General features: G+C 42.0%; 1 protein-coding gene across 1 annotated transcript; it reads right to left on the reverse strand.

Moving 5' to 3' along the window:
- Positions 1 to 44: 44 nt before the first annotated feature.
- Positions 45 to 23987, reverse strand: ahctf1 (AT hook containing transcription factor 1). Its single transcript, XM_034224315.1, is given in 41 exon segments — positions 45 to 1271; positions 1391 to 1479; positions 1885 to 1973; positions 2073 to 2240; positions 2351 to 2594; positions 3382 to 5550; positions 5717 to 6006; positions 7117 to 7238; positions 8477 to 8582; positions 8778 to 8954; positions 9601 to 10240; positions 11800 to 12015; positions 12182 to 12326; positions 12494 to 12601; positions 12707 to 12857; positions 13027 to 13174; positions 13420 to 13551; positions 13723 to 13867; positions 14029 to 14219; positions 14394 to 14540; positions 14689 to 14745; positions 14881 to 15004; positions 15155 to 15251; positions 15576 to 15680; positions 15941 to 16081; positions 16437 to 16526; positions 16742 to 16832; positions 16946 to 17074; positions 17610 to 17671; positions 17842 to 18023; positions 18278 to 18410; positions 19052 to 19202; positions 19360 to 19444; positions 19579 to 19625; positions 19627 to 19696; positions 20155 to 20362; positions 20545 to 20725; positions 20929 to 21031; positions 21239 to 21389; positions 21673 to 21799; positions 23706 to 23987. Coding segments are annotated over 40 exon segments (8004 nt in total). The 5' UTR covers positions 21794 to 21799; positions 23706 to 23987; the 3' UTR covers positions 45 to 1072.
- Between the last annotated feature and the right edge of the window lie 1732 nt (positions 23988 to 25719).

Raw genomic sequence — 25719 nt, forward strand, 5'->3', positions numbered from 1 at the left:
GAAAACACACGCTCTTAAAGACAATAAATTGAATTGAGACAGGATTTGAAGTATTCAAGCGTAGCCATATTTATCAAAGAGCAGTCGTCAAAAATAAGACATTCTACACACATTCATCAGAAAATAGCCTATTTCTCATGTTGGTTGCCATAAATTTAGTTTAACAAGTCTATGAACATGTCGCAAAACATCTATTTTACATTTTTAAAACCCTAAACAGCTGTGTAAGTCTTTTTGTTGATTTCACACTTTACATCATCCCTATTACACAAACACTCAAATCTGATGGCATTAGTTTACAAGTCTTTCACAGGTAATCCCTCAAATTGACACATTTTAAGACTATGGCATAGGCAGGCTGATTAGATGATCAAACGCATTCATGACACTTAAAACCTCAAAATGAAAGACATTTTTTACGATGTATTTATGTACTTTATTTGGAACATAGCAAAAGACTATATACACATTTATCAGTAGAAATCGTTTGACTCCACTGGGTTGGTTGCTTTTCTTCTTAAATAGAAAAAGGTAGCAGGCCTCAAGATTTAAAAAGTAAACGAGGAGAACAAAAAAAAAAAAGAAAAAAAAAGTTAAAAGAGTGTGAATAAAACCAATTTCTTAGAGCAAGGCTCACTTCAGTCCCTCTGGTTTTATTACTGGGCGCTTCTAAAAGCCCACCTTGATTTAATTCCCTTGTGTCGTTCTGTGTCCAGAGATTTAGGCGGATTACGAGGAGCGTCTTAAAATGTCCCACGGATGCAATATCAAGTGAAATCCAGTCCACATGAACGGGATATTTAAACTCCAAAAATATATGCCTCTCTCTCACTGCTGTCCAGTGTGTTTTCTCCCAAAAATATATTTTCATGCCTAAATTGCCTTTTTTTTCATTCACTTGTCCTACATTGAAGTAAATATACGAAGACAACCACAGCACTCGGAGGCATTTGAGGAAATAGAACCATAATGAGTTTAGGCATACACTTGTATTTGACAGCTCTTGACCGAGTTGGTTCAGATCTTCTCGCGGCTGTCTGAGGTTCCCCGGTTAAAACCACCACCGACCTCCTTAAAGTTTCTTCCTCCGTGTTACAGGTTTTGAGAAAACGGTTTCCATTATTCGTTTGCGTCGAAGGTTCCTGCCGGGGGCTGGGGGCTCTCCCTCCTTCGTCCTCTTCTGTGCTCGGGGGAGGGGATCAGCGGGGCTGGGCAGAGGAGAGAGCAGTTCCACCTCTGCTATGGGAGGACGCTCCAACACGGCTTTGGATCTGAAGACAAAGAGACAAATGCTGTGACTAGCATTCGTCAAACGTTTGTACGCAAGACATTTCTATCCTATGTCTAAGGGTTCAAAAAGGTATTTTTCGACATGACAAGAGGGTCTTACTTGGCTGTTCTTTTGCCTGATTTTCTGGTTTTAGAAACACTTGCTGCTTTTTCCATCTCGCCAAGGTCTTCTTCTGAAGCAATTTCATCCTGCAAACAAAAAAATTGCTTTTTAAAGACATTTTGTTCAATGTACAACAGAATGACTGATTTTCCGAATTAAAATACAACCCTTGACATATGGCTACCATCATTATAAAATCATATGAAAATGGGCAGTATAAAATCAAATATATAATTAAACTGCAGATATATTTAATGAATCCAAGTATAATGAGCAAGTATTGTCGTCATATCGGCAATATTCACATGAAAGTGTACTAAAGTTGAACTTCAAGGATGCTAATTTGCTTCACTGCCAAAGTAAGCTTGCATACAGTGAAAGTAAACAGGACAAACGTTTTTATTTTGTGTATGTGTGACAAGAGCAATAACTTTTCAGAATAAAACACAAATCCAGGCAAATGTTTAGACCTTATTAGCAGAAGTATTTACCTGAGGAGCTTCTTTGACAACCTTCCTCCTGCTGCGAGTGACACGGGCCGCAGACTCTTCACTGGGGCTGGGAGACTGTCCTCTCTTAGCTGACACACACAAACACACACACACACACAAAGGGTTAAAACCATCATGGATGAACGGATGAACAGATGGACATACAGGTAAATGTATAAACAGCTCACCTCTTGTTCTTCTCCGTGAGGGGGAGTAGATGTAGGAATTCTCGCCTGGATTAGACTCTTCCTCTTCGGGTTCAGGGATGAGGCTTGGGTTTACAGGAAGTATGAAGTGAACCTCCTCCACTGAAGACTTGGTACTCCTCTTGCTAGTTCTTACCATCTTTGTGACGACTGTAATTGGATAGAAATATTTGAAATTGTTGTGTCACTACCTCAAAGCTTGTTGTATGTTATGATGGCTATCTTACAGACACTGAGATTCACTGTATCCTCACACATACCTTCCTGCTTCTCCTTCTCATCCTGCAGTCTCTTGATGAGGGCGTCTGCCACAGGCATCTCTGAATGCACCTCCAGAGGGGAGTCCAGTAAGGGATGGTCTTCCTCGGGGTAATCCCAGAGCTTGGTTCTTGTAGATCGACGAGCGTTGGAGCGACTAGTTTTGCTGTTTACTTCAGGCTCCAGTAGATCTCCACTTTCTTTGATATTATCAGTAATCGTCTCTCTTATCGTCTTCCTTAAACTCTGAGGAATTGATAGAGGAACAAGTTTCACCTGAGAGTGAAATGTGGATGGCTTGGGTTAATAAACATGCAACATGGAATAATGAACAAAAAAAAAGGTGAATTGAAACTGAAATGAGGTAACACTTATTTTATGGAAAGATGCATCTTAAAAAGGTCCCCTACCATACCGTTTTCATCAATATATTATAGGTCTCAGAAGTAAACAAAACATGTCTCTGAAGTGTTTGGCTCCAAACACGTAACAGATCATTGCAGCATTACCCATAATCCCCTCTGTTTCAGCCCAACGTTTAAAAAGTGCTGATTCTCTGTCTGTTACTTTAGATGAAAATAAGGAGCCCCTCCCCACGCGCCTCTGAGAGAGATTTGGTTAAAATAACACAATGGTGCTCTAGGAGGAGATTCAGGTGATAAGGTGGGGGGGTGGGGGTTACCTTGGTTGCTGATTGGTTAATGGTTACACAAGCCAAAACATCGTTATGACATCATAAAGTGGCCAAAATCTGATCAGCTCATTTTCTGACAGGTTTTTATATAAATGGATCAGGACAAAAAGTGAACGAATCTCTTTACACAGAGGGGACACATGTTTATGTATAAAAGACATGAAAAAGTGCATTTTGCATAATAGGTGAAAATTCAGCTGATGGTTCAACATAAAGAAAAATCTTAACGTCTATAAACATCATGGTGAAGATGAAACATTCAAAGCATTCAAACAGCTTTCAGCTTATTTTACATCAACAACTGGCATACACAAGAAAGAACCGGTTTGAATAACTTACTTGTGGATAAACGCTCAGGGTAATGCGGTTGGACAGTCGGGTCGCCCTGCCAAGACTGGAAGATCTTTTTACATCTTCCTCCTCCTCCAGCAGTGCTGTCTGCGTTTCTGATGATGTCGTCTTGCTTTTCCTGGAGTTGCGTTTGGCCGGAGTTGCAAAGACCTCCACCGGTTCCTTCTGTTCTTCCAAGATCTCCAATGTTGCCGACTCCACCTCACTGCTACTCAATATCCTTCTGCTGGACCTCGTCGGAGTGTTTACCCGAGTGGTCCTGCGTTTGGCCGGTGTCTGAGTCTTGGAGCTTGTTCGCCGATAAACTTTAGTATCTGTGACGCCTTCTATTTCCTCCTCCTCCTCATCATCATCATCACCACTTTCGGTCTTTTTGCTGTTCCTTATTGAGGTGGCCTTCTGGGAAACCCGACGTCTGGCTGGTGAAGTCGTTGTGTTTTCAGTATCCATGGCGATCTCCTCTTTAACATCTTCTTTTGGAGGCTCTGGCTTAGCGTTACGAGAACTTCTTCGAGGTGTGGTAAATTGGACTTTGCTCTGGTTACTTTTACGACTAGGAGACGCAGGAAACAGAGTGCTGGTTAGTTTCTCCTCTGCTTCCTCTTGGAGGGGAACGGTAAAGGCAATCGTCCTCCCTCTTGTTGTACTCCGTGTTGGCGTGGAAGGAGCCTTCTTTTTCCTCTGGGAAGATGGGGCCTCGAGCACCGGCTGTTCCTCTGGCTGGCTATTTGAGATCACAACTCCTGCAGGTGCTGGTTCTTCCTTCTCCTCTCCCATCTCCTGATTAGCATCTTGCTCTGCCATTGAGTCTTTGTCATCCACAACTGGTGGGATGACTTCCAGTGCATTCGGTTCAGAGTCGGAAATACTTTCAGGTTCTTGATCTTCTTTAGCAGGCATTTCTGCTAAAGGCTCCTCCACTGGACTTGGTTCAGACAACAAAATGACTTCAGGTTCTTGATCTTCAGCAGCCAGTATTTCTGCTGTGGGCTCTTCCACTGGACTTGGTTCAGACAATGAAAGCACTTCAGGTTCTTGATCTTCTTCAGCAGGCATGTCTGCTGTGGGTTCTTCCACTGGACTTGGTTCAGACAATGAAAGCACTTCAGGTTCTTGATCTTCTTCAGCAGGCATGTCTGCTGTGGGTTCTTCCACTGGACTTGGTTCAGACAATGAAATGACTTCAGGTTCTTGATCTTCAGCAGCCAGTATTTCTGCTGTGGGTTCTTCCACTGGACTTGGTTCAGACAATGAAATGACTTCAGGTTCTTGATCTTCAGCAGACAGTATTTCTGCTGTGGGCTCTTCCACTGGACTTGGTTCAGACAACGAAATAACTTCAGGTTCTTGATCTTCAGCAGCCAGTATTCCGGCTGTAGGCTCTTCCACTGGAATTGGTCCAGAGTCGGAAAGACTTTCAGGTTCATTATCTTCAGCCAGCATTTGTGCTGGAAGTTCTCCCACTGGACTTGGCCCAGAGACTGAGCGTCCTTCCTGTTCCTGATCTTCAACGAGCATTTCTGCTGAAGATTCTTCCACTGGATCTGGTTCTGACATTGAAAGGCCTGCAGTTTCATGATCTTCAACCAACATTACTACCTCTTCATCGCTCTGTACTTTAGCATCTTCTGTCTCAAGGTTTTCCGCACTGTTTTCAGTTTGTAGGCCAGCAAGTTCTGACTCTGTCGTCCCATCTAGCTCAATTCCATCTAAAGTATCCATCTCTTTGCCCTGGTCCTTTTCAGAGATTTCTCCAGACCCAGGAGGATCCTGATCATCTGTGTCCAAAATAATGACCTCGGGTTTGTCAAGAGCCTCTATTGCTGGAGACAGGGAGGGAGGGTCAGAGCACTGCAGATCATTCTCCATTGGCAGCGTGTCTGCATCATCGTCCATATCCAGCATCAGAGAGAAGCTGCTGTTAGCTTCGGTCCTCTGCTCATCTGGCACAAGGGTCTGCTGAAGCCCAGGAAGACACAGCTGAGAGCCATCGACCAGGCCTTGCCCCTCCACAAGCTCCAGTGGTACGAGGAGAGTGGTCGAGGGTTTGAGCTCCATGTATGATGTTCCTTGCTCTTCGTCCTCAACAGCATCTAATTCTTCATCTGCACCGAGTCTCACCATCACCACCTCACCCTCCATGTCCTCCTCTAACATCTGTAGCGGAATAAACACACAGGAAGAGTTATTTCTTGATTTCTAACCTCTGCCAAAGAGGTAAAACAACAACAAAATAAACACTTTGGCCTTAGCGGAGGTCTGCACAGTGATCAATTACATATTTTATCACGACTAATTGAGTAAATGCCTAATAAAGTGTTACCTTTATCTCTGCACCAGGCTCGATCAGAGAGAACTGCGCAGCCTCCTGTTCCGACAGACTTGGCAGGAAGTGCGTGTGTTCTTGTTGTACAAAGACTGAAGTGGGTTGGAGCGGTGGCAGCCTCCCATTACCCTGGACCTCCTCAATGATCTCCACCTCACTACCAGAGTCCTCTTCCTCTTCCTGGTCTTCCTCCTCCTCCTGATCAGACTCCTCCTCCTCCTCTTCTTCCTCTTCTTCCTCTGACAAGGCGCTAGAAAGCTCATCACTATCATTCAAACTCACAACAGCTAGTAGAAAAGGAGAGAGCAGAGAAGTGCAGGTGTGTGAGGAAATGTGTAAAGCAGTACAGCAATAGTCAGTCAGGGCTCGACAGTAACGGTTGCCAGGTTGCCATTGGCAACCATTCAGATACAATTTCAACCACTTCTTGGCCTTTGGTTGCCATCAGTGGCAACCAGTTTTTAACATAAAGAAATAAGGACAGCAAACAGCTAAATGTGCACCCCAAAATAGATAAATGTTAAATATTTGTTGTATTAAGAGTGATATTTAATTATTGTTGTGACCAGTCGGAACCTGATACTTAAGTTGCACGTGCATTGGTGTGATTACGGAGCCAGAAAGCGAAGCGATGCACGTTTAGTCAATTATTTATTATTATTTAGTCAATTAGTCGCGTGCGCAGTGCGCCGTTTGTTTTACAAAAAATGGCGAAGCAAATTAAGTTGTTTGACTGTGGGGTAAAAAGTTCGGCCAACCCGTCAACTTCTCAAACGAATGATCAAAGTGATTCAACTGATAACGCGCAAGATGAACCCGAACGAAAAGCAAAGAGGAAATGTGTAAAGTCTTGGGAGGTGAAATATATATGTACATGTAGCATTAATAATTAATATCTAATTCTTAACTGTGAATGGTTTTCATTTATTTAACATTAGAAATGTATTAGTGTGGCCAATCCAAGACTTCAATGCTGAAGGGCCAGTGGATCTATGGTGGGGTCAGCACAAAGGTCAAGGAAACCCACATTTGAAAGGGAGACAACGGATGACCAAGAAACGAGTGACTTGCTCAATTCATTTGTGGATCTGTGAAGAACATAACAGCTGCACTACTGGTATTTTGTATACCAGCAATTGAGGGTGGACAAGTTTACTACCACTTTAGTTTCAACTTATTGTAAAGCATTTGAACATTCTTTTGTGTCACATTTTCATTATTAAGTTGATGTATAACTGTATAGTATCTTAATTATATAAAATATAAGGTGACTAAAAATGGCAACCGTATTTTCAGTTTTGGCAACCAAAAGCTGATGCCTGGTTGCCAGCCTGGCAACCACTTTTAAAAGTTAGCATTGAGCCCGGTCAGTGTTCATTTGCATGTGTCGTCCTCACATTGGGAGTCTGTGCCGGTTGGCTCCGTCGACGTCACAGAAGCAGAAGATTTTTGGCTGGTGAACACTGGAGGAGCTTCAGCAGCATCCTGCACCTCCTCATCAGCATCACCCGCTGACTCACTGGGAGAAGGGAGAATAACATTTTTATTAAAAACCTAAATACAACATTACACGTCATTTGTTAGACGCTTTTATCCAAAGCAACTTACATACATTCAGTACTGTGGACAATCCATTCATAGAGCCAAAACATTTCAAGTGCTACTCAACTGGCTTTAGATAATAAGTCCTTTATTAGTATATGAGTGCTTTGTTAGTATACAAGTGCTTTGTTAGTAATTGTATTGCTCGAAGTGGAGTCGAAAGAGAGTTTTTAGTCTGCGCCGGAAGATGTGTAAGCTTTCTGCTGTCCTGATGTCAATAGGCGCTTTCACACCGGAGTACTTTTCCCAGTATAGTTCCGATATAGTTCTGAAAATTTGTGTTCACACCAAAAAAATCCGGAACTAGAACTTAGTTCATGAGAACCTTTCCACTCTCTTTTCAGTCCCTGCTAGAGAGCAGGGACTTTCATGGGAGAAAAAGGTTCACATTTCTGATTGGCTGGGCGGATTGCAAACCACGCCCCGTAAAACTCCCAAAAAGTTTTGTGAAGCCGCAATTTTATTTGCTCGCATTAGCATTAGCCCAGCACACCAACAGAGAGAGACTAACTTATGGCAACACAAAATAAAACGTGGGAACGGTGGAGATGAGGAGGTGTCGGCGTTTCTGGCGATTTACTCTCAAGGCTTCAGTAGAAGCTGCTGGGACTCCCAGCAGCTTCTACTGAAGCCAGTCTCCAACTCCGGGGACTTCGGGTAGCAGTATACGCCGTGAAGTTGTTTGCGGCCTGCCAGTAAACCCAAAGCAGAAGAAGTAATGTCAGCGGCTTCATTTGACTAATCCTCCCTCAGGGACTTTCCGGTGTGAACGCGATCTGCTCTTTAGTTCTGATGAACTAACTACGGCAAAGTACTTGGTGAGAAAGCGCCTAATGGGGAGCTCATTCCACCATTTTGGAGCCAGGATAGCAAACCGATGTGTTTTTGCTGATGGGAACTTGGGTCCCCAACTACAAAGATGTAGTGTTATTTCAAGTGTTTCTGTTATTCAATAATACACTTCAGAGATATGGATTAAAATAAAGACTTGACCGACCACCTAACTTCTAAAATATGATGTGTTCATGACATTGGAAAGGACAAATATGAATATACATACAACCTGAAAACATATGCTTCTGGCCACAGCTTTAACAATTGGTCTTATAGGTAAGAGATTTTGTTCTTCTTTTTGTAAACAGAACATTTACAGACCTGTTGAAGGAGGCCTGCATCTGGGATGCGTCGTGGATTCCTGAGCGGGAGAGCGGAGGAGACGGATCGCCGCCAAACAGATGTCTCTGCACAAACGCTGTCAGATCTGTCAGATAAAACAGGAGAACTCGTAAGTATGAAGTCCTTATGTTCTTGGTATGGTTATGGGTACATTTCCCACCATAGAAAAGCCAGGTGTTACACAATTTCCTCGTAGATTTTTTGGTCTAAGAACCACTATCGTTGCCTACTTGGTAATATCTTCACATTTAAAGTTTAAATGCATAATTTAAAGATGGACCTGATGACTCCAGTTCCTCTTCTGGTGTGATTGTGGGTTCAGGGGCTGCAGATGGTTTCAGAGCCTCGGTGAACTCTGTGGATTCAGAGGCCTCAGTCTGGACGTCCTGCTCCACTGGAAGATCCGGGGATTCGACTTCAGCACCAGAGTCTGTGCCCTCAGTAACCTGGTGACAAACTAGTAGAATACAACACGTTTGTCAAGCCATGTTTTAGGGAAGTGTGGGGAAAACAATTTTTCTTAACAACTCTTATTTTGGAATTGTAAATCTCTGAGCAGATCTAGGTATCTTGGTGGGGTGACTTGGTGTGAGACTTCTAAAAAGGTAATTGAGAAATAAATAAACCTAATTACGCAAATGATTACCTTCCTGATGACCAAATGATTGCATTCCTGCCGCGGTCAGACTATACAACCAGCACAGCCCCTAGTTGCCCCCCCCCACACACATACTATATCACCCCTCGCTGCTAAATACCTACAAACTATGTGCAATATATAAATGCCGTTAATAACTGTGTAATATATACCTGGCCTTAGAACTGTTACAAGGTGTGTATTTTGTAAATTGTGTAACTTGCTGCTGTTAAATACCAACCACCTATGTGCAATATGTGCAATATATATAGATGCCGTTAATAACTGGGTAATATATACCTGGCTGCTAAATCCTAAGAACTGTTACAGGATGTGTATTTTTTTTAAATGATGTAACTTTTTATTATATCATAACTTAGTACTTTTTCTGTGGCTCTTTTTCCTGCTGCAACTACGCACATGTCCCCTCCGTGGGATTAATAAAGGTATTCTGATTCTGAATTACCTTGAATGGATGTCTCTTCTTGGGGAGGAGTTGCAGCATCTTCATGTTTGCTAATGGTCTGAACTTCCTGTTCATCCTCCTCTTTAGACTGAACTTCTTCCACATGTTTAGCCTCCTCTTCAAGACCAATTTCCATCACGTCCTCAAATGTTTCATCCTCATTCTCCTCCTCCCTCGCTGTGTCCTCTGATGTCAGGACAGGGGTTTGCTCAATGGTTTGTGAGAGCTGTTCCTCTGCTTCTTCATTTTCAGTTGGGTTTTTGATGTTCACTGTCACTACCTCGTCTTCTTCCGCTGTTTGCCCCTCCTCTCTTTCTTGGTCCTGTGCATCATAAAACTCCAGAGTGGTGTCGGACTTCTGGCTGGTGTCAAAGCTCAGGTTGAGTTTTGTGTGTGTTGCATCTGATGGTCTGGTTTCTGCAGCACTCTCATGGATGGAGATTGACTCGCTATCAAAGCATCTCAGCTCTGGGGAGGGAAGACCACCTTCTGGAGGCAGGAACTTCACATGAGGTTCTTCCCTTTCCTCCTCTTCATCATCCTCGTCCTCCTCCGCAGGCTGTGCAGGCCAGGTCTTACGTGTTGCCTTGGATAGAATGGGGTCTCTGGTCAACAAGCTAATCTCACTGTCTGCTGCCACCTAGAGAAGAAATCCAAAGAAGATAGCAAACCCATTTTATTGACTAAAGACCAGGAGGCAGGGAACACTTTACAAAAAAATACATTTTGGTTTGGCCCTTGATTTTTTAGTTTTGTCAGTTAGATGTTGCCAAACAAATAAGATAGATGGGAGAACATTGAGCAAGACCAACTTTATAAATGACATAAATTCTATCACATAAATTAACCAAATTTAAGAGGACTAGTTCACACATTGCCTCGTAACGTATGTTTATGTTGCAGTATTTATTATTTTCCCAAACTGTCACAATTCTAATTAAAGGGGACCTATCATGCAAAATGCACTTTTGTACGTCTTTTATACATGAATATGTGTCCCTGGTGTGTCAGGGAACTCACCAATGGCGCGTTTCCACTGCAGCGGGTAGCCCCGTTTAAGCGTCCTTAACCGTCCTCAAGCGGCCAGGCCGGTTTTTGGTGGCGTTTCCATATAGCCTAGTACCGGCCAGCGGGTACTTTTTCCCTCTTTTTCCGGCCTCATAAAATCGTGGTTCCCTCAGACCAGGGCCAGGGCTGAACTAGTGACGTCAACACTCTCGACTGCTGATTGGTCAGAGAGAATCGTCACAAGATCGCGCGCGAGTTCATCCCTAGCGTCGCATATATATTTAGAAGCAAGCTTGCAGCATATTTATAAACAGCATTTTGTAAACGGATGAGCTACAAAAATGGCTACGTCTAATAAGAAAAGCACACCGTGGTCGACCGAGGAGGTGACGACGTTCCTACATCTCATTGGAGATGATCAAATCCAGCGGGAGCTCGACGGAACAACTCGAAATGTGAACAAAAACAAAGCCGATCGCCCCGCCTACACTGCGTTGCTACCCCAGGTCCTAAACTGTAATGGAAATGCGCCACGGCCTGGGCCGGCCAGCGAGGCAGCCCGAGGCCAGAGCGAGGACGCTTAAACGGGGCTACCCCGCTGCAGTGGAAACGCGCCACAAGTGTCAGAAAACACAACCCTCTCTCTTTTCCTCCATACCCAAATCTCTAAAAACGGGGCTGCAACGGATCTGATACAGATTTGAAATTGTTCTGACGTCAGAAACAAGGAGCTCCGCCTATATGGCCAACTCTCCACCTATCAGGGGAATGAGAGGTTGCGTGGCATGGTAACAGCATGGTAACATGACGCTCGTGCCTCGCCCCCCTCCTTTGCAGGGGGGCGTGGTCAGCTGCAGCTCATTTGCCACAGAATCAGCCCTTGTGAAGACAGGGCTGGAATAGAGCGAAATGAGGCATGGCTAAAATGCATGATCTGTTTGGTATTTTGAAAAAGAAACTTCACAGACATGTCTTATATAGGTATGGCCCTACAATATATTATTCAAATATAGCATGATAGGTCCACTTTAAGACAAAATGAAACTAAAAAGCTAAACAGCTAAATGGGGATAATGGTTGAGTCTGCTGACAGAAACCACTAAGCACAAATGAGTTAGAGTTGGTGTTTTTTGGCGTGTGAGTTGGCTTCTGAGAGTCGACCCACCACTGCCATATAGTGCTTGGTCTTACCCCATTGGTCCATCGGATGCCCTTCACCGATACAGGAGTTTCTTCCTCATCAATGAAGGTGATCCGGCTCTCTTTGTTGCGGAGAGGGGGGGTGATGGAGCGTCCTGGAGAAGCAGACGGGGTGGCGACGGGTGTGGGCCTCAGGCTGCTGCGCAGAATGGACTGGGGAGTGAAGGCAGAGAACACAGGGCCAGAAGCAGCCAAAGCCCGCGCTCGCTGAGAAAACAAAAACATGAAGTGTAAGCAACAAATATTCTAAATTATCCAGGGTTACTTAGTCAATTAATGAGAAGGAAAAAAATATGTATATAAACAGCATTTTTTCAAATCGATTTCACTTAAGATATCGTGATGAGTAAGCGTTTAGGTGTTGATTTCTTACCTTGACAACCTGTGGTGTTTGCAGCAGACTGAGTTCAGGGGCCTTGCAGATGCTCTTCGGAGAAACCCAAGAGCTGAGAGGTCCGGGAGGACTGAGCAGAGGGCGGGGGGTCGTACAGGAGGGGTGAACCACCAAGTCCTTCAACCTGGTTAGATAAATATTAACATCACATTATTATTTGTTCTTTATGACAAATGATCAAACAACTTGTTTTTGATTAAATTGTGTCAGAGGAATAAAGCTATCAAGTGTTTTCTTTAATGTGTATGGTTGGCTTTGCTTGGTTTTCCTAACATGCTCTCATGAGAGTACCTTGACTTTCGTCTGGAGGTCATGGTGATGGGAGTCCCCAGGAATGGCTCAGAAAGGGCCATGTAGGAGGAGGAGGGCTTGGGGCTGTGAGCATCAGCTGCCCTTGGACTGGCAGACACATTTTTTTTAAAGATTAGAAAATAACCAAGGTTATTCTTTTAAAACCAATACAAATGAATAACTTGAGTTGCCATGTTTGTATTTTCTGCTCACCTCCTGCCTGGGGAGGACTGTGGTGAAGCTCCTTTGCCCAACCACACCTCCTCAATCTTGGACAGAACATTGTTGATGAAGCCGGCCCTCGACATCACCTTCTCACTGACGGAGCGTCTGGTGATGGTTGACAGTGGCTGTGGCCGAGAAACTGTAACACAGGAAGTGAGTGTATTATTTATATTGGATAAATAATGTAACTTTAGCAGAGATTACATTTAAACTAAAATAACAGACACTAAAGCTGTGGTTGCACGCAACATATATGTTTCTTGGAGCAAATAGAAATAGACAAAAGTTTAAGTTGGGCATCTGCTCACTTTCTCGGTGGATGGCGTTGGGATGCTGGTACGGCTTCCCTTTCTCCATTGCCATTTTCCTCTGGACTCTGGGCAAAACTTTGCCGTACTGCTCCAATATCGAGTTCCTGGTGATGGACCGTTCTTTAAGCTTTGGGTCTCGCTCATTCTACAAACAAAGAGAGAGAATGTGGTTATAAATATTATGGGATTTGAGTATCTTCTTTCTTGCACACTGATAGGATTTACATGTTTGGGGAAATGACTAAATTGATAATAAAAAAAAAGGAATTTCTACTGTTGAATATGAGTCATATTTTAACAAAACATGAGCACTATAAATGTGACAAACTATATCTCAAGTTAATGCTGGGATAATAACCCTAGTAAAATATACCAGAGTGTCAAACCTACCGCGAAGTTCACTTTGAGCCTCTGGTTGAGCTGCAGCGCAGGAATGTAGTTGGCCTGCTGGAGGTAATGAACCATCAGCAGTTCTCTGTTCTGGAGACCCCCTGTCCCCTGGAGGAACTTCTCCAAACCTTCCTGAAACACAAACCCAAGATCCGTGAATTTGAGGCATTGACTTTATAATCCAAAAACAAAAGAAAGGAATAATCTACAAGAAGAGTAATGGAGGGTCAGGGATTTATAAAAATAAATAAATAAATAAATAAAATAAAATAAAATCAGATAATGAACTTGTGTCCCTCCCACCTGCTCAGTGACGCTCAGAGGAAGTTTGAACAGCTCGGGGATGAGGCCCAGCTCCTGGCAGCTCTCATACAGAAAGGCCAGCAGCTCTTCCATGTTGAGGCGATTAGAGTGCTGCCGAAGTAAGGACCACGCCTCTATGAGACACCTGGATTAACAAAGGTAAAATAAGACATCAAGAGCTGACAGGAGTTTTATCATGCTCATTTCCTAAAACAAAAATACATGAATTCTTGTGTTTTATAGTACATTTATATTAAAGTTGTTTTTGATAGTGGTTTGCACACGGTTCTTTCCCTTTGTTCTTACTTGTTGTGTATAAGTACAGACAGGTAGAGTTTGGCCTGGGAGGTGGAGGAAACTGGGGGCTTCGTAACGTGGAAGTATCGGAGTGCCACTGCGTGTTGGCTCTGGCACATCAGAGCATGCAGGACACGCTCGTGCTGCCACTCAAACTGACACTGAGAGGCCGCTGGATGCAGGAGCAACTCGAAGGAACTCTGAGCAGGAAAAAGAGAACATCAGTGTCAGAAGAGAGTGAATTAATGAAGTGTATCCATCTTGTTGACAATAATGTGGTTTGTTAACACTTTTGAAGCTCTCTGGACTTGCACGTCTTTATATCCATATCTACATCTAAACAAAATCAGTCAAATGTGTCAGAGGGGGTGTACCTGGTGGTCGTGATGGTCCAGCAGCCAGAGGCCTTGAACTAGTTTCACCAGTCCGATAGGGATGGCAAAGGCTGGGGGGAAAGACTCCACTGAAGCTCCCTCCTTATTGGGGAAGGAGTACAGAACATCCAGCAGCAGGTAAATCACCTGGGACAACAGGTCAAGGATCATACATGAGGTAGGCTTACGAGTTTGAGATTTACAACTAAGATCAGTTAGATCGTCAATTAAATGAGCCATTTAACCCATTGAAGTCATTTCATACATAACTTAGCATTATCAATAGAAAGGATACAATTGCATGTTTGGTAGCTTCATCGATGTTGTCTAGGAGATAGATGTCCAACAACGCCTGTGGAACAATACAAAAATCAGGTATAACATCAAACGATCACACACTGTAAAAGCAGCAGATAAAACTTAAATTAGACAGGAAAGAGAATGTAGAAAAAAAATAAAATAAAGAATACATTTGTTTAACGCTTACATGCAATGTAGGTGGTGGGTATTGCCCAGTGCCATTCTCATCCCTCTTCCACAGGTTGATCAAGCGCTCACCACACTGGCCGACCAAACCGTCAATCATCAGGCAGTCGGCACACCACTTGCCCCTGAGAACACCCAGCAGAGGGTCAGCATCATATCAACTTAGAATAACACCGTCATAAAAAAAGATATAATTCAGAGAAATATTGGTAGCTGCATTCATAGATTTTAAAATATATGCAAGACTGAATTGATTTCAAGCAAAGATTACTCACTTAGACAGCCTGGTGAGCTCCTCTCTGCGTATAGTATAATAGTTGCTGATGACAGAGTGAGTGTAGAAAGGCCTGGAGATCTGGAGAGCGTCATCTTCTGGTGGAGAGGGCAGTTACAATCATACAGTGAGAATTCAGTAATATTCAAAAGTTTGGCAACCCAAAAAAACATGCAGATAATATTCTGTCAAACAGTAAATAACATTATCAACTCAAAAACCAGAAACATTTTCAATTGAATGTTGTTAACAGCATCCAGACAAAACCCTAACTGCACATTCCACAATTCCTTTATGCTTAAGATATGTGTAGGTCAATGGGATCATTGTCCTGTTAGCAAACAATGTTTTCACTGACTCAGAGGAAAAGTGTGGTGTGAAATTGCTCAAAAGGCTTAATGTTTATGCCAGCAACACCTTACCTGATCCCTCTGGCAGCAGACCGGTGCGACAGAACCAGAGCACCACCTGAGCGTACTTTGAAATCAGATTGGACACCAAGTTCTTGTTTATCAGACCCACCAGGCCTACACAAGGAAAACATATAAGCAAAACCTCTCAATAAACCTGAATGACTCAAAACACCACAAGAGCTTCTCAGTCACTACATATGGCTGATCAAAGGACACTGCATTATAGCTCAGTGTAATAAACCATAATGACACTATTTTATTGACTTCAACACTCAATACACATTAAAACAGTTTAGCATGAATGAGAGTTCAGTGTTTCCCACAGAATGTGATTCTATTTGTGGGGGCACCGTGTGTGTCTGAGTATGTTGCACCTTTTTGTGTGAGTTCCTGAGCTTCACTGAGCAGACAGTGGAAGATGGTGCTGAGGTTACTGAGCAGTCTCTGGCTGTGCTGCAGCAGCTGCATGGTCTGAGGGTCTGTGAAGTTGGAGGAGCTGTCAAACAGCGGTGCACCTAGGGAGCAAACACACACATTCAAATGTAAATGCAAACAGGATGGATAATCAACCTGAAGGGTTACTTTACCTTGCAAACACGTCAGATCTAATCTATTTAAAAAGGTATTACTAAATAGCCTGAGTGGTCACCAAAATAAGGTTTGTCAGATGTCCATTTCTTTAAAACTGAGAACATTTCTTAAGACTTCATAAGATCACTTCACTAATTCAAAGATTATCAATGTTATTTAAAAAAAAAGCACATTTAAGTATTACTGAGACTGCTTGGTGGATTTCAAAGTTCTAAGGTTCTTGTATATGTATAATTCAGAATGTCTTTTCATTCAAAATAAAATAATATTACAACTTACAGATGCCATCCAGGTCCTTCTTGGTCTGGACCACTTTGTTCCAGGCCCAATCCAGGATGTAGCGCAGGTTCAGTGCAGAGCCTGGTCGTTCTGTTAAGAAGGGACAAAATGAAAAGCTTTAGAGTTGAATGCATTTATGTAAAGGGACTGAGTAACGACACGTTTCTATGTGTGAGGTGAAGCCATAGAGAGAAACAAGAGCATGCGTTTTTTGCCAGCATAGTTGCATATATGGCTGCATAATAATGCCGTGAACATTTTTGAAAACAATTTGACAGTTTTTTAAAATCCCAATGACTCCTCACCTTCTGCAGTCCACTGCTTGATACAGCCAGTGATCATTCCCAAGGAGCTGGTCTCCACCGCTGTGGACAGTATGGCATCCAGCTGCTCCTCCTACAGGCCAACAATATGTTACGTGTACAAATGATTGCCAGGTCTTTTCTGAATGAAATTGTTTTGTAATGGAAAATGAAAAAAGGGAGTCACTTTAGCATGTGTGTGTGTACCTGAGAGAGGCTGGAGGGCTGGGTGTCAGCCAGGCGAGAGGAGAGGAGGCCGGACATGAGGCAGCGAGAGTAGCTGTTGGAGATGACTTCACTGGAACAAGGAGCTGCTTTCTTCAAAAAGCTCAGGGTCTGGTGATAACAAAGGTGAGGTAAGGTTTAAAATAATCCTATTTTGCATTAGAGCTGCAATGGTAAGTTGACTAATCAATAAATTAATAGATAGATAAATAATATTCAACTATTTAGACAATCGAAAATGCTGTTTTGTTTCTCTCTATTACAATCACATTAAACTGATGACTTTGAGTATTCAAATGAAAAAAACAAGACATTTAAAGACATCAGCTTGGAGTTTTTCAAACTAGGGATAGACATTATTTTTTTAACTATATACACCGTGATTTCCATTCAAATCAACTTGACATATCCAAATTCTTTGTGAAGGGAAATGATTGTGTAGCATTAGCACAACAAAAATTCACATCCTAAGTTTGTTGAGACAACACACAGGAAAAGGCTGTGGAAACTAAAAAGCAAACATTGAGAAGCATGCCTTTAAATGTATGTACGGTCAAAAATGCTTCCAACAAATTGAATGCAATGTCATACAATTAATGACGAGGTGAAAGTATGCATGATTGAAAATTGAACACAAGAATCTCACCTCTTTCTGATACCCAGAGCAGGTCGAGTGCACAATTCCAGAGGTGATCAAACAGGTAACATCTGGAACATGAAAGCAAGAAAAACTGTTTACTCAACCTTCACAGTAGAACAATGCTTCAGAGACAAGGCTGCACAAGCAAATACTGAGCAACACAAACAGACCACATCAATACAGAAGGATAAGGGGGGATAATACAAAAATATATCACACATATAGTGTCTACACGTACCAAAGTTATATGTGGTGGGGTTGAAGTACTGTTCTGGTGGGGGGCAGGTGAAGGGAAGGCCCCTGCTCAGGCTGCGCTCGTGCACCAGCACATCCAGGAGAACATGTTTAGACACCATCTGCACCACGGGGTCCAGAGACCAAACTGCCAGGTAGGGACAATTTTGCAGAGACTGACCCGTTCTGAAAGCAACACACAAGCGAAAGTTAAATTGAGTGAAAGACGATTTATCAAAATGACGGAGTTAAGTTTTGAATGGGTTTATATGAGATTATTACAACACAAAAATGGCTTCAACCAAATCTTCAAATAACTTTTCAGTGTATGCAACTGTTGAAAATATTCTGTAAAAAAAAGAATGTGATGAAAGTTGGTAATTTATTTTAAATGTATTTAAATTAAGAACTCAAAAATACAAAATCAGTCTCAATGATACCTCAAAGAGTCTGGCATCTGTGCGTGGTACCAACGGTTGATGTCAAAAACCCCGATGTAGGTGGATGGGGTTCCCTGACCGTAGGCTTTGACTTGCCAGCAGAAGATGGAAACACTGGTGTCTGGAGATGCAACTGTACATGTGGAGTGAGAGAGAGGAAGGAGATATTTATTTATATTTATTAAGAACATAAAAAGGGAGGTACAACAGAAAGGAAGTACACACTGTATGCAAAGAAAAAAGGACAAAGAATGTTCTCCACAAGTAGATAGTAACAGTAGAAGCAGTTTTAACACATTAATCAGGCACAGAACATGCAACTAAAATGACTGGCACCATTCAAACTCAACTCCTGGCCCTTTATTGTCATGTTTCTTTTTTTTGTTATGGCCTTCACAGCGGCTTCAAGCTAAAACAATTTCATTCCCACTGCATTATCAATTTTAGGTAGGCCAAATAGAATTACTGTCATTAATATTATAAGCAGCTTTCAACACCTGCCCATGTTATTTAAGGAATTGTTTTGTTTTTTATTTAGTCGTTAAAAGTAGCTCCCAAGCTGAAAAAGTGTGGGCACCCCAGGCCTAGACTATCTCATTTTGATAGACAAAAAGGATGATTTTTTTTTTTTTTTTTTTCAAAGATTATATTTCTCTACTACCACAACGCTGTCAATGTCAAAGCACAGCATATTAAATATGATTGGAAATACTTAGAAGCTGCTCCATAGAAATTAATATCTTCCACAGATAGTTTCAGGGGAAGCGGGCTAACCTTCGTTCATGCTGTCGTCTCTGTCAGGATGGTGTCGGAACTTCTCGATGGTCTGGCAGCTCAGCAGGCGGGTGTTGGTGGCCTGGGCCCTGAGAGGGAAAGCTGGTCCATTTAACTCCTGACTGTAACGTTCCTCACAGTACTCCAGACCCTGAGAGACAGCAAGTTAAAAAGGGACGAATGTAAATCAAGAAAAGTAAATATATATAGTAAATCAGCTGGGACTTAAACATCACGAGTAGAGTAAGGGTTTCACTATTTGAGGTCAATAGAGAGAATAGTGGTGTGATTCTGTGTGCACTACAAACCTCATAGAGGATCTTCCCAGATGATAGACACTTCCTTTCACTGAAAGCCAGCTGAAGTAGGCGGAGGCTGACCATATCTCCCTCGCTGTGTGGGAGTGAGAGAAAAATAGGCAAGGGGAAAATAAGAACCTACAGAATCTCAAGGAAAATATGCCATGAGTTCACCTCTTTAAATTCACACAAATAACATAGAAAACATGTGTTTAATGCAGGACTTACAGGTCCTGAGAAGACTGGACAGCCCAGAGGTAACAACAGTTCCTGGGGATCATTTTCTGGCTCCTGGAAGGTGAAGGCATGCACAGGCACCCTGCCACCTTCTAACTGGGAGTGGTATCTACACATAGAAGCAAACTTTTATTAACACATGGTGATTTTTCAAATTAAAAATGCATAGCGTTGAGCCTAAAATGGAAAGTAAATCGTAGCTGCTTATGAATAAAAAAGCAACCACAGACATGCAATTACATTACATATGGCTCTTGGGATATGAAACATGTTTGTAATGAAAAACCTAGTTTGTTGTACGGAATTTTTTTTGTTTTATTTATTTAATAGGTTTTTATATTTTATTGTATTCATTCGTTTTTCCTTCCTTTATTTTACAGAGAGGGATCACTAATTATTTTATTGTGTTTTATCATACCTTTTACCTGCTGTGTCTTTACAGAATACTTTACAGAACATACGGTAATAATCCAATGTGGTCTCACAAAGGATTGTCTATAAACTGACACCCAGACATTTTTCGCACTTTCACAGAATATGGAAGTTAACAGAAATACAACAACTCACTCCTTCTTTAGAGTCTTCATGTTCCACAGCTGCAAGTTTCCATCTGAAAATCCCACCGCCAGCTGGTTGGTCCTGGAGATGTACTGCAGAGCTGTCACTCCAACACCGCTGGGCCCATTCAGCTGGAGACAAAGATGTCTGCCCTGACTGGTGCCGACTTCTCTCAGCCGGGGGATCTCGGCTGGAGATTTGGTCACTACCTGCAGGTCTGTGAACAGAGTAAATATATAAAAAGAGAGATGGTTTCAGGTGGAGAAACAAGTTTGTAGCAGGAAATCCAGAAAGCAAGACAATCATTATTTTTACTTCCTCAAGAGGCCTATAGGCTCGCATCATTATATGTCCATTTTCTTTTTAGAATAGAAGAGTTCAATCACACAAGCTCCTCACCTGAAGCCTCCAGTTCACTTTGGCTGCAGGACAGGTCGTCCAGGCAGAGGTCGACCAGCAGAACATGGCCGAGATCTGTTACTACGGCGGCAATGCCAAAGAACCAGCGCAGACTTTGGTGAAGATGCTGGGTCGAAGCACTTGCTCCACCATAACTCACTAACGGCTCAATAGCTGTAATCTACAGCAGAGAGGATGGAAAGAAAACAGAAAGAAAGTGTTGAAGTTCTGATGGATAGGATAAGATAGGATGTCCTTCTCTTAAATACCAGTAGCAAGAATATATGTTGCCCTAAACCGGTACATTGAAATCATTGTTTGAGAAGATTTAGTCCACCTCGACCAGATCAGAGTCGAGGTGACCCTGGTGCACTGCCCACTCACCCTGCCTGGTATAACAACAGCTTTGACCACCCTTGATAGTCCCAAATCATAAAGACACAGCACACTTCCCTCTGCTTCCTCCAAGCCGACAAGTAATCCAGACCTAGTAAATTACAATAATAAAAAGCATTATCAAAGTTAGCATATATATATATAAATATAAAGAACACATATTTTCTGTAACAAAATGTGGAAGCACATAATTCTGACACTTATTGACTATCACAAATTACAAGTTTAAATACTATTTTATAGTTTGTTTGGACTACAATCCACATCAAAGAGAAAGGTATTGGAAGAAAGCTCAGACCTTTTTAGCCAGCTAAAGTCCCTGGCAGCGAAGACAGTGGGGGGGTGCTCTCCTCCACCACTGAAGCAGTACGCAGACAGTCGCTCTCCTGTCACTGAATGGACCACCTCCAGGTGGGGGCCGCAGGCCAGCCAGGCAAGCCCGCTCCGGCCTTCACACACAGACATGAAAAGTGCAATGTTAGTGCGATCTGATCCAGAATTACCACTAAGTTAGCTTCCATGTTCAAGAATAAACAGCTCATGATTGAATTAACAATTGACCTGCTCCTAGTTCTACAAGCTGTATTTGGGGATAAAACCTCAAATGTAAGCATCCAAAAATGTAAATGTAAAGCTTTGTTTAACGGAAGGATGGAAAGAGTGTTTAATTAATATCAGCGGGAGATACAATTAACATTTACAGAGATTACTGATCAGCAAAAATAGGCTTACCAACAGTGAACTTCCCATGTAACACAGAGTCTAGGGTGATCTCATCCTCTCCCAGAGCATCTATAGTCACTCCAGGAAACGGCAGCAGGCTGCTGGTGACTTGGGCCTTCAGGTCATGCATGGTTCACTTCAGAAACAAAAACAACACAATATATGGCATATTAGAAACAGCAGTTTGTAAATGTACCTTCACCTTACAAATATTGCAATCTTGTTGCTAGAGTTAGATGGTCAAAACATAATTACGCAACAACACACTAACCTAGATATTTTCATGTATAAGCCTAAATATAAATAAAAACACTGAGCCCTTTATACTCCCTAAATTCACTTCAGGCTTTATCTGCTCAACTGGGTTTTACAGCACAAAGGAGTCTTTCTTCCGAACAACTGTTGCACCCCCAGTTGTCAGCAAATGTGTTAACAACTGGTCCCACTGGATCTGTTCTCAGATCAACAAAAACTAATTGATGACACACTGCTGCTCTACATCTGACAAAAAACGGTGTTATTGTGAAACATGTTGTAATGTTGTTGTTTTTTTAATAGCTGATGTGTGATGTTTTTAACACTGATATTTGTATTATCATTTTTAGCCAAGATGTATATCTATGTATTCTTATGTTATAACCATTTTTCACTCAACTCTGTGTGTGTGTATACTATGCCTCTGCCTTGTTATTTATCTAGTCATCCACCATGATAATATTATCCCCAGTAGTTTGGTATATGCAGTGGTGTTTTCAAAGCCTTCTTCACCTGAATTTGCCCTTAAGTTTCAGCGTCCAAAATTGGACACAATACTGCCCTCTGTGACCAGAATTCAAAACACATTTGATTCAACGGAACTCCCGCGCAACATGCCTGTCACTACGCAGCCACATGCCATGAAGTGATAAAACATGTAGACTTAATGTAAGAATTAACTTTAAACAAGCACAATGTAAGAACTTAAAAGTGCTACACTATTACAGAGGATAGAGTGTTCACAACCAAATATAAGCAAATACAACATCTCACTTGTGTCATTTATCGCGTTTGACAATCCATCAAATGTGTTACTCTCGCAATGTGTTACAACCCAGATCAATGTATTCATCCAACCGGCAAACGTATCAGACAATATATGAACGATAAAGATGTTTGAACGTCAGTTAACTATCTAGAGTTAGCTGTCGTTAGCATCTGCAAAATACAGATTAGCTTGGTCTACTGCAGTTAGCTTTAAACTAGCTTGACATAATGTAAACAAACCCATTATCCCATTCTTTGTACAATAAAATACACATTGATGTTAAACAGAAAATACATACACTATATATGTGTGTGGATGTAATGTAGGGCTGAAGAAGGTAATGACAATATGTATACAGCACATTAGCAGGCTACCCAGTTAGCTTGCAAGGTCACGCAGGATCACAGTTTATCTAAATTCACCGTCTCAAGTTAGTCTTACTGACGAGCTATGTGCACATTGCATCGGCTGATGAGTTATTGGACATGTGCTCCAACAAATCATCTTTACTAACGCCGATAAACATGTAACTCTAGGGTAGTTTAGTCAAGGCGGCTAGCCAGTCCAGCTGGAGGTCCGTTGCTGCTTTCGCTAACGCGATCCGTTCGCGTTAATGATGGCAAAGATTCCGTGACCTATTTTAGGGCTGACATCTAGAAACGCCGTTATTATTTCACTAGAACCATTACATACCGTAACTTCCTTGTAGCAGACTAATCTAACTGTCTTTCCCTAAACCAGTAAAGTAAGGTAGGTAACGTTACACTTACAGGTAATGTAGTGGTCTTCCTTTAGCTTTAGCATTGCAAACGTAATAGCAATATAAAACTAGATCAACGTAAGTGTGTAGCTAATGGCAACATCGCGTTAGAGCCAGACTTCTTCAGTCACAAGTTGAGCTCTAACTGCAATTCTTGTTTTGGGGAATTTAAGCAGCCTAACGACTTTATGGAGCTAGTACTGCTAGCTAAAACGTGATGCAATGTGCCCCGCTAGCTGCTACCCACGTTTAGGTTACCTGTCTGCCACGGATGTTCAGATTTCCTTGAAGAATCTCCTGATTCCCTTTCTCCCGTATCATACTCCGCTCCTTTTTCCAAACTACAACACATACGTACAGCCCTTTGGGGCTTTCAATAGACTGCCAAGCACGAGATGCTCCCTCTGACTTCTGGTTTCCACTCAAAGCGCCATTTCCACGATTGGAAAGTGCTCCATGCCCTTCTTCTTCGCCGGGATTGAATCTGGCACAGCGAACACTACTGCTGCCCTCTTCCGGTTGGGCGTGCTTCTTCTTCTTCTTTAGTGTTTATTGGCGGTTGGCAAACCAACTTGTAGGTGCATTACCGCGACCAACTGGACTGGAGTGTGGACAAGAGACTATGCAGAAAACAATAAACAAAATAAATGAAATAAAGAATCAAAACTCTAGATTATTTTAAATGTCTGAGTGTTTGTTTGGCCAGAATATCCACCTGTTCATTACCCTCCACACCAACATGAGCAGGAACCCAGATGAAACGAGTTGCTATGCCTTTGATTTGCATTTTATATAAAATTAGAAATATTTCATTTATTATGTCCATTCTAAATGAAGATCTACCTGATCGTATACTCGATAATGCTGAAAAGCTGTCAGATGCAATTACACTATTATGTATTTCTTTCTCTCTATCCATTTCAATGACAACACCAATGCCAACTCTGTGGTTTATACTGACATTACATTACATTACATTACATTGCATTTGGCTGACGCTTTTATCCAAAGCGACTTACAATAACAATGACACATGGTCTGTTACCCTTTTCTTTATATATGTATTACTCACTGGGATATAAACTGCTGCCCCTGCACGCCATGTCTCTGGATCTTTGGAACCATCTGTAAATATGATTGTTGAGTCTGAGTGATATCTAGCAAAAATAATTCTGGACTATGCGCCTACTGGTAGCAGTTCTTTATTTTCCTTAAACTCTTTTTGTATATTGAGGTCTACCCTTGGCAATGGGAATAACCAGGGTGGAATGGACGAGATTGGAACTGTGGAGCAATACTGTATTTTATTCAAACCTATACTTGCTGCTTTAACATCGCCAATCCATCCAAAACTTGTTAAATGTGACTCATTGTGCTCCCAGCAGTCTTTCAAAAATACTTTTCGCAGGATGACTATCACAATGCCCCTGAAGGTTTACCCAGTATGCCAACATTAACTTCACTCTTCTTATCCTTAAAGGCATTTCTCCCATTTCCACCTGTATTGCTGATACTGGAGATGTTTTAAAAACTCCACTACATATTCTCAGGGCCTGAGCTTGTAGGACATCCAGTTTTTTAAGGTTTGATTCTGCTGCTGACATGAATGCTATACACCCATAATCTAATACAGGTCTCATGAGTGCCCAATATATATTCAGAAGTGATGACCTACTCACTCCCCACTCCTGTCCCGCAGAAGTACATTGTTGACCTTTTTACATTTATTTTGAACTTTTCCTATATGATTGCTCCATGTTAGCTTTCCGTCAAACCAAACACCAAGAAATCTTATTGTAATAACCTGTTCAAGAGATTGCTCATACAATTTTAACGACATAGGAGCAATTTTATGCCGTTTTGTAAAACAAATGACCTGCGTCTTAGCTACTGACAGTTTGAATCCCCATTTATTCGTCCATTTCTCCACTTCAACTATTGCAGCTTGTATTTTCTTTCCAACATGTGCTACATTGCGGCCTTTTGCCCACAAAGCCCCATCATCTGCATACAAAGATTTTCCCACACTTGGATGAACTTGATTAAAAATGTCATGTATCATTATATTGAACAGCAACGGACTATATACACTGCCTTGCGGAGTACCATTTTTCACAGCATAAAAACTTGAATATTCTGCACCATACTCTTACTTGTATTTTCCTGTCCAGTAAAAATGTCATAACCCAATTATATGCTTTACCACCAATTCCCAAAGATTTTAACTTGATTAGTAGTCCTTCCTTCCAGAGCATGTCATAAGCCTTTTCAA

Source organism: Gymnodraco acuticeps, unplaced genomic scaffold (genome assembly GCF_902827175.1).
Source record: "Gymnodraco acuticeps unplaced genomic scaffold, fGymAcu1.1, whole genome shotgun sequence".
Taxonomy (NCBI): Eukaryota; Metazoa; Chordata; class Actinopteri; order Perciformes; family Bathydraconidae; genus Gymnodraco; species Gymnodraco acuticeps.